This window comes from Schistocerca piceifrons, chromosome 8 (assembly GCF_021461385.2).
Source record: "Schistocerca piceifrons isolate TAMUIC-IGC-003096 chromosome 8, iqSchPice1.1, whole genome shotgun sequence".
Classification (NCBI taxonomy): domain Eukaryota; kingdom Metazoa; phylum Arthropoda; class Insecta; order Orthoptera; family Acrididae; genus Schistocerca; species Schistocerca piceifrons.
The window spans coordinates 11,725,240-11,738,246 of record NC_060145.1 but is presented as its reverse complement, the minus strand read 5'-3'; the positions used below and the strand labels follow the sequence as shown (position 1 = coordinate 11,738,246).

The 13,007-nt window shown below is 40.2% G+C and overlaps 1 protein-coding gene across 2 annotated transcripts in view; it reads left to right on the top strand.

Annotated features, from left to right (window-relative positions):
• LOC124711415 (neurogenic locus notch homolog protein 1-like) overlaps positions 1 to 13,007 on the top strand; it is a 170,988-nt gene that overhangs the window by 24,709 nt on the left and 133,272 nt on the right. For both annotated transcript variants that reach the window (XM_047241474.1, XM_047241475.1), the window contains exon 3: positions 11,829 to 11,963. In XM_047241474.1, coding sequence (XP_047097430.1) covers positions 11,829 to 11,963 — 135 coding nt within the window. The remainder of the gene's footprint in view (positions 1 to 11,828; positions 11,964 to 13,007) is intronic.

The following is a 13,007-nucleotide window of genomic DNA, read 5'->3' as shown; positions in this document are numbered from 1 at the left end:
CTAGCAAGAAAATTAGGATTGTGTCAGTATATTCGCATTGTGAAGGGACAGATCAAGATAAGATGGATAGTTTTTATGAGGCACTCACCGATGTAGTTGTTAGAGTAAAGGACAAGGACAGTGTTCTGCTCACGGGTGATTTTAACGCCAGGATTGGAAATCGAACAGAAGGGTATGAAAAGGTTATGGGTAAATTTGGAGAATATATCTGTGCACCGTTCAATCTTTCGACCGACTTTGTTGTATGGGAGCGAAAGCTGGGTGGATTCAGGTTACCTTATCAACAAGGTTGAGGTTACGGATATGAAAGTAGCTAGGATGATTGCAGGTACTAGTAGATGGGAACAATGGCAGGAGGGTTCCCACAATGAGGAAATCAAAGAAAAACTGGGAATGAACTCTATAGATGTAGCAGTCAGGGCGAACAGGCTTAGATGGTGGGGTCATGTTACACACATGGGAGAAGCAAGGTTACCCAAGAGACTCATGGGTTCAGCAGAAGAGGGTGGGAGGAGTCGGGGCAGACCAAGGAGAAGGTACCTGGATTCGGTTAAGAATGATTTTGAAGTAGTAGGTTTAACATCAGAAGAGGCACCAATGTTAGCACTGAATAGGGGATCGGGGAGGAATTTTATAATGGGGACTATGCTCCAGACTGAATGCTGAAAGGCATAATCAGTCTTAAATGATGATGATGATGAGGAGGAGGAGGAGGAGGAACAGAAGTGGTGCCATTACTGATCCTTGAAGTGGAGAAAAATAAGAATGAGGCAAATGAAACAGGTGAAAAGAAATACAGGCTACTAAAAACTGATGTTGCCAGAAAGTGCTGAGTGGCTAAGCAGGAACGTAAGAAGACAAATCCAAGACTGTAGATCATGTACATAAGGTCATTTACCTGACCCTCATAATAGTTGGAACAGTGCAGTACATGTACAATTATGTCAGCACCACAGGTAGCATAGTCATCACTGGTGATATGCTCTGCTTACTGGGAAGTTACATTAAAATGACGTATCACTCAATGCAACCAGAACAGTTGACAGACTTGGAGATTCCATATCAGTTTCATTATATTTTGTTGTTTTTGTATTATAATTTCCCTGTTACTGCTTTTTCAAGGCAACGGCACATTGAAAACTTATCACAGACACATCAACCTTTGTATGAGGGTAAGTCAGTTATTATCTGCAAAGTAGTTATAAAATTTTATTGTAATCAAAAAGGAAACTTACAAGAACATCAATTTTCAACATAGTCTCCTTGCATTTCAATGCAGTTGATCCATCGTTGTATAAGCTCCCTGATGCCCTCATAAAAGAAGGTTCTCAGTTGAGCAGCGACCCAGGAATACATTGCTTCTTTCACTGCATTGTCTGAGGCAAATCAATGGCCCCTTAATGCCTGTTTTAGTGGACCAAACAAGTGATAGTCAGAAGGGGGAAGATAGGGACTATATGGATTATGATCCAGGACTTCAAATTTGAGTTTCTGGAGCATTTCAGCAGTGTGGACAGGAGTATGTGGCCGGGCATTGTTGTGCGACAACACAACACCTTTTGACAGCAATACTCAGCCTTTGCATCGAATTGCAGGCTTTAGCCTGGCAGTAAGCATCTCACTGTAATGTACACTGTTTATTGTTGTGACCCTTTCCCCATAATGTTCCAGTACTGGACCTTGTGTGTCCCAAAAAACTGTAAGCATAAGTTTTCCTACGGACGGTGGGGTCTTGAACTTTCCTTGCACGGTGAATTTGGATGATTCCGTTCCACACTCTGCCATTTACTCTCCAGCTCGTAATGATGGATTCGTGTTTCATCACCGGTAATGATCCTGTCTAAGAAGTTGTCCCCTTCGTTACCATAGCGATCCAAATGGTTTTTGCAAATGTCCAAGTGTGTTTGTTTACACAACTGTGTGAGTTGTTTTGGGATCCATCTTGCACAAACTTTATGAAACCCAAGTCTGTTGTGGATGATTTCGTAGGCAGAACTGTGACTAATTTGCAGACAATGTGCCACTTCCTCAGTAATTAATCGTCTGTCTAAGAGAATCATTTCACGTGAACGCTCAGTGTTTTCTTCACTTGTGGCAGTAAACGGCTGTCCAGCTCCTTCATCATGCATAACACTTGTGTGATCATTTCGGAATTTTTCAATCCATTCATAGACACTCCGGTTTGGCAAACACTGCTCCCGTACTGTACCAAAAGTCTTCGATGAATTTTGGCCCCTGGTATGCCTTCTGACCACAAAAAATGCATCGCTGAACGTTGCTCTTCTTTGGTGCAAATAGACAGCAGAGCAGCCATGATTAACAGCACGGCAGCGATAACAAAACTAACCTAGCAACTTGAAAACTGCAAATATATAACAACAAACAAACAAAGCATGTGTTGTCAGCATAAAATGACAGTACTACCAAAATAAACAAAAATATAACTAAATTGCGGATGATAATTGACTACCCTCATACAATTTCATGATTATATTAAGTGTCAGTTAATGATGCACTGGTGGTGAAAACCTTCAGGAGATCCTAAGGTGAATAATAACATTGCTGGGAGTCTTGTGGTTAGGCTCATCAAATTATAGAGTCAAAAGAAGTAGATTCACACCCCTCTCTTTCTTTCATAATTTCTCCCATATTAGCATTTGTAACAGGTGCTAGAACCAGGAGTCATATTTGTGTTCTTGCTAGTGACAACTATTTGGCCATTTGTCGAGTGTCGCAATTTCCAAGAATATGGTTTGGCAGCAACCTAAGAAGAGAGCTTAAATTGCTGCAAATGAAATGAACAGCAGTGACATTTATATTGTACCATGTCACGAATATTGAACTGTTTTTCCTGTGAATATGTTGTGAATCCTGAGGGTCCTCTCAGCCAAAGGAGGAGTTGGTGTCAGTCTCATTCTCAGCTTACTTGAAATGTGCTGCTGTATATGTACATGTCATTTTGACGTCACTTCCAACTAAGCTGAGCGTATCATGAATGCGACCCCTCTGGCTGCCATTATTACAATCAGCACAGCTCCGTTTCCTACTGAGTTAAGAAGCTGTGCAGGTGTTGTCCTTCTGTTTCCGTGTTTTGTGTTTCATCAGCAAAATGGCTTCAAAGTGAAAGAAAGCATTTGCTTTGATTGACAAAAAATTGGAAGCACTAAACAGAGTAGGCAAAAGAGAAGTACTGAAAACTAGCTATAGTGGGGACATCAGCCGTGTGTCACACTGGGAAGAGAAAGGAAAAGAAGGTAACGACTAAAGACAGTTTTAAAAACTGCCATGCAATAAAGAAAGCAAAAAATCAAACAAGGGAAGAAGCATTATTCATTTAACTCAATGAGAAAGGAGAGCAATCCTGTAGCAAAAGGCACCGATCTCGAACAACAAGCTACCCGATGGGGATCCTTAACTACACAACAGGACAAGGTTGGCTGGAAAGATGGAAAGCCCATCATTGCATAAACCACCTTTCAGTGATGAGTGAAAGTTTTTCAGGTGATACAGTGGCTACAGAAAACTACAAAAAGGAAATTATTTCCTCTGAAAACTTGATACCACACCAAAGTTAAAATGCAGGTTGCTCTGGACTTTTTTGTCATATGCTAACCCGTAAGACACTGGCTTCCAAATTAGATGACTTGACAAGGGATTAAAAGAGATGCAAATATAGTTACAGAAATGAGATGAAATGTGCTTACGACAAATTTTGGCCAGAGTCGCTTTTGGGGAGTTCAGCTGCCTGATGAAATATTTCTATTTGATGCCACTTCGGTGACTTGTGTATCAGTGATGATAAAATGATGGTGGAGGCAACACGACACTCATTCTCCAAGTTAAAACTATCTTTGACTTGGCTGGGATTCGAACCCGGGCCCCTCCCACAGCATTCAACTGCACTGAGCACTCGGCTACAGAGATGGACTATCGAGTTACAATTACAGCTTGAAGCAATGTATTTGCAATGCACAGATTCCCTCTCCTGTTATGCATTCAACTTTACAACAAATATTCTGTTACCCAATGATTCAATAAGGTGTCGCGTGTCATTGTTCAATGTGTTTTGTGTGGAGGAAATGATGATCTGATGCTTGAAAATACTGATAATTTAAATTTACTATATCTTTTAAACAAATAAAGTTACAGAGTTGATATTTACATTTGCCATTTTAATGCTGCCCGTTGATATGAAATGTTGATCATTAAGATCAACCAAAGTGTTCAGATTTTAACATTCAGGTCTTTGTTACAAAACTTGTTAAATTCACTTTAACAGTAAATCCTAAACTATTATAGATATGATCAGTATTCAAGATTTATTGGGATCACCATGAAAATTTAAGAAAGATGGTTGATTAAAATTGCAGTAGCTTCATTCCCTGAATTACTACAGACTTAAATAGTTTTCATAAATGTTTCCCTTTATGGCTGAGCTTAGGTCCACCATATTTAACACTGCTATGCCTCGCTGGTCACAACCAGCTCCTACAGGGTTTCCCTATGATGTAGGTTCTCGTCTGTCTCACTCGCACACTACAGCGCTTAGGCCTGATCAGTCTGGTCTCATTCAACACAACAGACACCTGTGGATTTAAAAATCGTTCAAATGGCTCTGAGCACTATGGGACTTAACATCTGAGGTCGTCAGTCCCCTGGAACTTAGAACTACTTAAACCTAACCAATCTAATGACATCACACACATCCATGCCCGAGGCAGGATTCAAACCTGCGACCGTAGCAGTAGCGCGGTTCCGGACTGAAGCACCTAGAACCGCTCGGGCACCATGGTCGGCACCTGTGGACTTCCTCCATGTTGTGACGAATCTGCACTCTTTGTGGCACACGGTCCTAGATGACAGGATTCATTTCACAATTCCTGGAAAGCTGTCTCTTTCGAGCATATACTTAAATGAGAGCGAAATGCTCGTTAACTCACATATTCCAGCCTGAGAAAGGACTCATTCCAAAAGCTAGCATGTTTTCTTTCTTTATTGTGTTTGCCTGTCAGTTACTCAGTCTTTAGGTAACGTATTCAGAAATATCTGTGTACCAGTATCTCAGTTTCTACATTCATATGTTACCCTTGAAGTTCTTTTGCAAATAAAACTGGTGTCTTTTCTCTACGTCAGTTTGGAGTCTTTAAAAAATCCTATGGTTTATGATGCTAGAACAGTATTTTTTTCTCCTTCAGTAAGTGACTTATTTTCTATACCTTTGACAACCAAACAGTGGACGGTGGGTCTTATCTGTGTTACACAAACATTTACTGAAAGAGAACAATTTCACTGCAATATCAAATGATTCTGTAGACATTTGTTTTACTACTGATGTCTCTTGATGGGTGCAATTATTGTTGCATCATCTGCATAGCAGATCACAGAATGGGCTACACAGAGTGACAAATCATTAATTGCAATTTTGAAAAAGGATGGTTGAAGAACTGATCTCTGTGGCACATCAGTGTTAACAATTTTCAACAGAGAACACTCATCACATCACCTAGATCTATTGTTTTCTGTTGTTTGAGTATGAAGCAATTACTTTTATTGACATACTATGTACCCCGTAAAACTCAAGCTTCTTAAGCAATATTCCTTAAGGAATACTATTGAAAGATTATTTGGGTCACATAAAACAAGTGAGACTATATTTTCAAAAGTTGTGTTTATTTGATTTATGATGCTAGATAGTATTTTTTTCTCTTTCAGTAAGTGAACTGACTCTTTAAAAGCAGGCTACATTTATTGAAATAATAACTGAGTTGTTTGCAGATGAGTGTCTCAATCATTTTGGAAATTATTGGAACTATCGAGATTGCTCGATAATTTTGAGGGAGATTTTTATTGTCTCATTCTTTTTTTAAAATTTGGAATAATTTTTGAAATTTTTTGTGTTTGAGGAATAATTCAAAACTCTAGACATTTGTTAAAGATGCATGCTAAAGCCAAATGTATAAATGTCTTATTTTCTTGATAATTTAGTTATATAGCCAGTATTGATCCATATTTATAGCCAGTAATTATACATAGTTTTAGAAATGGACAAATTTTGCCAGTTTTTATGACTTGGATATGATTGTATTCTATTGAAACAAATGTATGACTCACAGAAGTGACAATCACGTTGATTCTGTTTGTAATATCTTTCACTGAAGACACAGAGAAGTGATTCAGTTTGTTTGGTGCCGTTTCTTTTGCATCTGTCTTCTTAGAAATTTACTACTCACCTTTTTGATAACTGTTTGATGATTGTTTATCCACTTATTTCACCATGGGGATCAGCTGAAGTTTTACTCTGTGGAATTGATATATCCATTGCAAGACTGTTTCGTTTTAAGTTTATGAATAGACTGTTTGTCCCAAAGTAGTATGCTATATTTTTTAATGTTTTCTTTCAATATTTGGTTTGTTTTACCTGTTATTAAGATGCTACAAGTCTGTATATTTTACTGTTACTGTTATTTATGCCATTTTATGTTTTATTTTTATTATTTGTTATCCAGGGATGATCTCACAGTGATGCAGTATTTGTCATTGTAATACAGTGAAAATAAATGGTTAAATATACATCAACACAGATGCATACAGTTGTCCGTGCTGCTTCAGTCACAGTTTCTGCAGCAGGCAACACCTCAGCAGCCTCGAGCTTGCTAACAGTGGCATTGCAGCTTCTAACTGTTTGTAGATTATGGCTGGTTCCACCTGAATCTGTGCGAGACAGGGCCAGTCCCTAGGAATTTTTCAGTATTAAACAGCTTTAACTAAGTGTGTAAACTCAAACAATGGAAACTCCAGGTTGGAATATCAGCAGTGTGAGGAAAAGATAAATTACTACTTATCATAAAGATGACAGGTTAACTTGCAGACAGGCACAACTAAAACAACACTTACACATTAGTTTTTGACCACAACCTTCATCAGAAAAGGAGGCACACACACACATTCATTCACACAAGCAAACACACCTCACACACACGTGACCGCCAGCTCCGGCAGCTTAGACCAGAATGCTGGAGATAGCGGTCATGTGTGTGTGAGGTGTGTTTGCTTGTGTGAATGAATGTGTGTGTGTGCCTCCTTTTCTGATGAAGGCTGTGGTCAAAAACTAATGTGTAAGTGTTGTTTTAGTTCTGCCTGTCTGCAAGTTAATCTGTCATCTTTACGATAAGTAGTAATTTATCTTTTCCTCACATTGTTAAATGTGTAGAAGAGTTAAATGAATCCAAAGTAGTCAGGTCTGACAGTCTGCAAAAACTGAGACAACAGTTGTGACTACAGGTACCTGAACTACTGTATGATGTTATGGTCAAGTTTCAGCATTGTCAGTGGGTTCATTTTATGTTCTGTGAAATAACATGCAGCAGTTTTGCATGATAATATGAACAGTTTTAAAAGGGTGTCATTTGTATTCATAATATTACTGACACAGTGTAGACCTAAATACCACATATTGATGTTTATGTGGCTGTCTTTCATTTGCACTGCACCTGATATTTTGTTCCAGTTTGTCATCTGCAATTAATCAGGATTTCTCAATTGTATATTACACATATTCATCAAAATGTCAGGCCTAAAATGAAACTTTATTTTTCTCCACTTTGTTAATGGTACATTATAGTACTGCCATTATCTTGCATTTTGTTTTCAACACTGATTTGTTAAGCAGCCTTTAACTATTGTTTACTGGGTTAATGTAATATCTTTTGAAAATGTTGTGAGGACCTCATAACAGGAAGACGACAGCCAAAGGAAGGAAGACACACTAGAAAGCTGAACAAGTAAAGGCTACTCTAATGAAAATGATCGCAACCATTAAGGGAACGTAAACCACTTTGGAATCTACACCTGGTGTCTTTGCTGATGCTACAGCCACAGAAGAAGACCCCTGCAGTACACACGGAACGTAGACCCAGTGGGCAGATGTCAACATAAGAATGCCATCTTACACTGCAGTGCAGTTACATCCCTTCATTCAGTGTTAGATTTATAACACAACGTATCAAAAATTAACCTGTCGCCTTAAGATCTGTGCTCCTGCAGACTTTCTGTAAGGAACTGTGATTGATAGCACACTTCTTCAGTAAGTTACCACTGCCAGTAACAATTTTATTTTTGCAGGTTATACTGTCATTTTTAACACGAGTAGTGAAATCTCGTAGCAGAATTTTACCAGTGCTATTGAGATGTCCTCAAAGAATCTCGTCAAGCTGTTGCTAAAGGCCAGGTGTGAGGACCAACAGTATCCAATGCTGTCAAAGAAGGAATAGTAGTTCTTCTCATGAAAACTGGCTGTGCTTAATGCAGGTTTCACAGCCATTATGCGTGCAGCCAAGAGTCGTACCGTATCACTCTTCGAGAACACTGTAGGCAGCTACCAGTGTTGTACTGTCCCTTGAAGAACCATTGAGTATGGGACGTGCTCCACAGCAGGGGTCGAACATGAAGGAGCAATTGTGTTTTTAGAATTTTTGAATGTATTTGACTATTCAAGTCATGAGTTTTTAATAGAAGTGATGAAGAGGATGGGATACGGAATTCATATCACAACAATTCTTCGTGGATTATTATCAACTGTTTCCTCTCAGAGTTTAATTAATAATCACTTCACAGAATCGTAACACATCTATCTGCCTGCCGAGGATGCCCACTGTGCTGTGTCTCACTGAAGGCAGAATTTGAGGATTACATGTTCAGAACCCGAGAATCTGCTTCACAGCAGAGGCAGATGACATCTCTGTTGGCTTTCCAACAAGACCATTCTTCCATTAAAGACGTACTTAAAATCTACAGGAAGGTGTCTGGTCATGTAGCTCGAATGGATGAGGGCAGGGCAGCGCACAGAGTACTGGTAGGGCACCTAGAAGGAAAACGTCCTGTGGGGAGACCGAGGCGTAGATGGGAGGACAGTGTGAAGGCTGATTTGAGGAGCCTAGATATTGAAGGTGAATGGAAGGAAATAGCCCAAGACAGGGACAGGTGGCGAAAATACATTGCTGTGGTAATGGACTCTCGAGTCCTGTATGACCAGTGAGTAAGTAAGTAAGTAAGGTGTCTGGCACTCAAAATGACTGCAGGAAAATGACTGTACTTACCCTTAGTGGGGGCTTGGGTGAAGTACCTGAAGTGACACGAGTCAGGCAACAGACCTCACACCATTCTCTGGACGTATACTGGGAGGTACATCTGGCTGCAAGAAAACTAAAAACTGGGCAGACCTCCTGAACCACATCAGGGCCATTCTGAATCTGCTGTCCGACAGGCACCTGAACTTCCTGCAAAAGTCACAAATATTTCACACATTTGTCACAAACAGATTGTACTGCGCGGCCCGAGTACTTTCACTCCCTGAAACTTGGGCAGCATCTGATCAGCTGGTTTCTTCTTCACGGTAACATCCCTAAAGTGCAGGTCACGGCACTCGCCCTGCGTCCCTTGCAGGGTGGCCTCGGTTCACCAGTGTTCGACACATGTGCACGTGACACGCTCCTCACCAACCAAACAAGAAAAAAAAAAGTGGCATCAGGGCGCACACCTTCTGCATAGTCTTTTTACCGGTTCGAGATCGACAGGCCTGGCATCTCTGATATACCTAGCAGTGATTCCACCTGAGTACCATTACATCCAGAAGTGCTTTCCAGAATTTACTATGTGTGCACTAGTATATCAAAGACATCACAGTTTCTTAACAAAACAATACATAAAGTCATCACAAAGAATGCACCAGGAAACCCTGTCAAAGAAAGGGAACTACAGATGAACTCGACAGTATTGTGTCGAAATATTCACTGATGTGCCTGCCATCACGGATTCTCTTGTGGTGGTAATTGATAGTCAGTGACAAAATCTCTGTGAATGATAAACTGCACACAATCCACGCCAGAGTAACATCTGCTTGCTGCAGATGCAGAAATGTCGACTCACTCGCGCACACATTTGTTTGCGGACCGGTGCGGGACGTGTGGAGGTTTCTCAGCCACCGACTAGCTGTCACTGACAGGATGAATGCGTACTGTCTCAAATAATGTGGCCTTACAGCACATGATAGCCTACTACACACAATGCAGGTCTGTGGATGATTGAATATGCAGCCATCTACATTATTGAGAACCGAGATGCTACATTCTCAGAATAGTTGTCCTGTATTAAAGAAGAACATGATGAAATTATGTGAGGTGCCAGTCACAGGCACAGGAAACTATTTGGCAGCATGCTGCAATTGTGCGTATCACACCTGTTACTAGATAATCAACACAATGAGAAAGCAAAATCCACAGAAAAGTGTCTTAAATTGTTATAGCTCTTTTGTGTAAATGATATAGCTGGGTAGAAGGCAGGCAAAGGAAAACTGTCCAAAACAATAAGAACTCCTCTGCAATTGTGTAATTTTTTATCTGGGCAGGTCTGTGTGTGTAATTAGTATGCACTAATATTTATTGTTCCCACGTTTTGTGATGATTGTACTTTCTCTACAACTCATTTCTAGACAGTGGCACTTAAAGCAATTAAATCAAAGGCTTTGCTCTGTACAGACTATCACTGCGAGTGGCTGTCACTCACTTTTCAGTGACTGGTTCCCCACTTTATGGTAAGAAATGGAGTTCATGTACCTAATTCACAAATTTTACAAGTGCCGGAGAATGCCCAAGTACTTTGTTGTGTACTTAGGTATAAAATGTAAGTAATGTGAGTTGTGCCACTGTGACCTACATTCACTGTTTGCCGGAGTTGTGGCTTGATAGGTCACCGGAAGAGTGACCGACTACTGACCCAGAGGTCAGGGGCCAGATCCCTCGTCAGTCGCAGGATTTCACCTGAGAGAGTGTTTGTTGAGAGTAATAGTGCCGAGCAGCTCTGTGGTTCTGAGTCCACCCTAAACTGTTATCACCCTACTCTAACTGGCTGGACAACTCAGATCAGAGGTCAGAGAGAGGCAACAGTGTACCACCTCCGACAGTGCCGTGACTGGTAAAACACTGTGGTGCTCGAGCCAGTCTCTGATTTGATGGCACTTTTAGGTTAAGATATATACCTTGCATTATGTATGCACTCTTATTTGCAGTTCCCACTTAAAACTGACACCATCATTGAAATTGCCATTGTAATGGTTGAATGTAAGGCTGTCAGTCAAAGGAAAAAAATGTTGTCTTTCTAAATGTTTTACATTCTTAGTATGCAGTTCTTAATTTGGAGTATGGAAACAATGTTTCTTATATGAAAGTCTCCATCATGTGCTATGGAAACACAGTTATTTTAAATAGCAGTCAGGACACTTACTTACTTTCTAATTACTTTGTGACTGGCAATCTGCAGCTAAAATGTGTAAGTGGAAAAACAGAAATTTTCCAGTTCCTTATCTAAAACAGAAATTTCCCAGTTCCTTATCTAAGACTAAAATTTTCAGGGTTTTGAAATATAAGGAAAGTATGGCAAGCAGCTATTATAAATAGTGCAAGGTATATGTTATTAATACTTTGGGTACCAGGCCCATAATACTACATTGTCACCTGTGTCGGAAAGAATACCGTGCCCATAATATTTTGGGAAAAGCATCTTATTGTTAGTGAGGAGTGCCACACCTGTAATATTACAATCGTAGCAGTTCTCACTAAGATGTTGTGCCTGAAATATTGTGGACACGGCACACAAAGTGTTAAAGGTACATAATTGACAGAAGCAGTACGTTCGAGGTCTATCATTATGTGTGCTTTGACTGATTCCACTCCTCTGAAGTTTCCCTCTTAATCCTGAATCTGTGGAATATGTGCCACAAATATGCATAATATAATAATTTGAAGTTTGATGTTTTTCAGTTATTTGTTCATTAGTTCCAGACCCGTGCCAACCCAACCCGTGTGGGAAAAACACCAACTGCCGGAGTACGTCGGGCCGCGCGGTCTGCTCTTGCCTGCCCGGTTACCGTGGTTCGCCACTCAGTTCCTGTGAGAAGGGAGAGTGCTCAGGTCTGTATGTATGAGAGACGCCTCATCATCAGAAGTGTGCAGTGCAAAATGCCTCGCTCAGTGTGGTATTTCACAACAAGTCACAGAATGTTAACAGGAATCACGGCATCACTTGTCGAGACAGTGTGAGAAGGAAAAGAGTATGAATTTCTCCTTTGAGAGACTGCAATACGGGGGTAGGCATACCTATAGTTGTAAAGAATCAATCGTCACTGCGAAAAAGCTTAAGTTCCGACCGTGAAACTCTGTGCCGGTGTCACTCCTATATCTATGTCCACTTCTACACCTGCACTCTGCAAACCATCATGATATACATGACAGAGAGTACTTCCCACCATATCGGTTATAAGGGTTCCTTACCGTTCCATTCATGTATGGAGTGCAGGAAGAATGATTGTTTGAATGCCTCTGTGCTTGCATTAATTACTCTAATCTTATCTTCATGATCTGTATGTGAGCGATATGTAGGGCATTGTAGTATATTCGTAGAGTTATAGTTTAAAGCCAGTTTTTGAAAGTTATTTAATAAACTTTCTCAGAATAGTTTACGTCTATCTTCAAGAGGCTTGCAGTTCAGTTCTTACGGTATCTCTGTGATACAAAACCTGTGACCATTTGTGCTGTCCTTCTGTGTATACACTCTGTATCCCTTGTTGGTCCTATTTCGTACGGATCCCACACTTGAGCAGTATTATAGAACTGGTCACACATGGTCATTTGTAAGCAATCTCCTTTGTGGACTATTGCACTCCCCCAGTATTCTACCAATAAACCAAAGTCCACCACCTGCTTTACCCATGACAGAACCTATGTGATCACTACAAAGAGTTGCACACAGATATTTGGTTGAGTTGGCTGATTCCAACAGTGATTCACTGATATTACTTGTGATAGGGTACTATGTTTTTTCTGTTTTGTAAAGTGCACAATTTTACATTGCTGAACATTTAAAGCAAGTTGCCAGTCAGTGCACTTCTTTGAAATCTTATTGAGATATGACTAAATATTTATCCAATTTATTTCAGATAGTACTTCATTATAGAT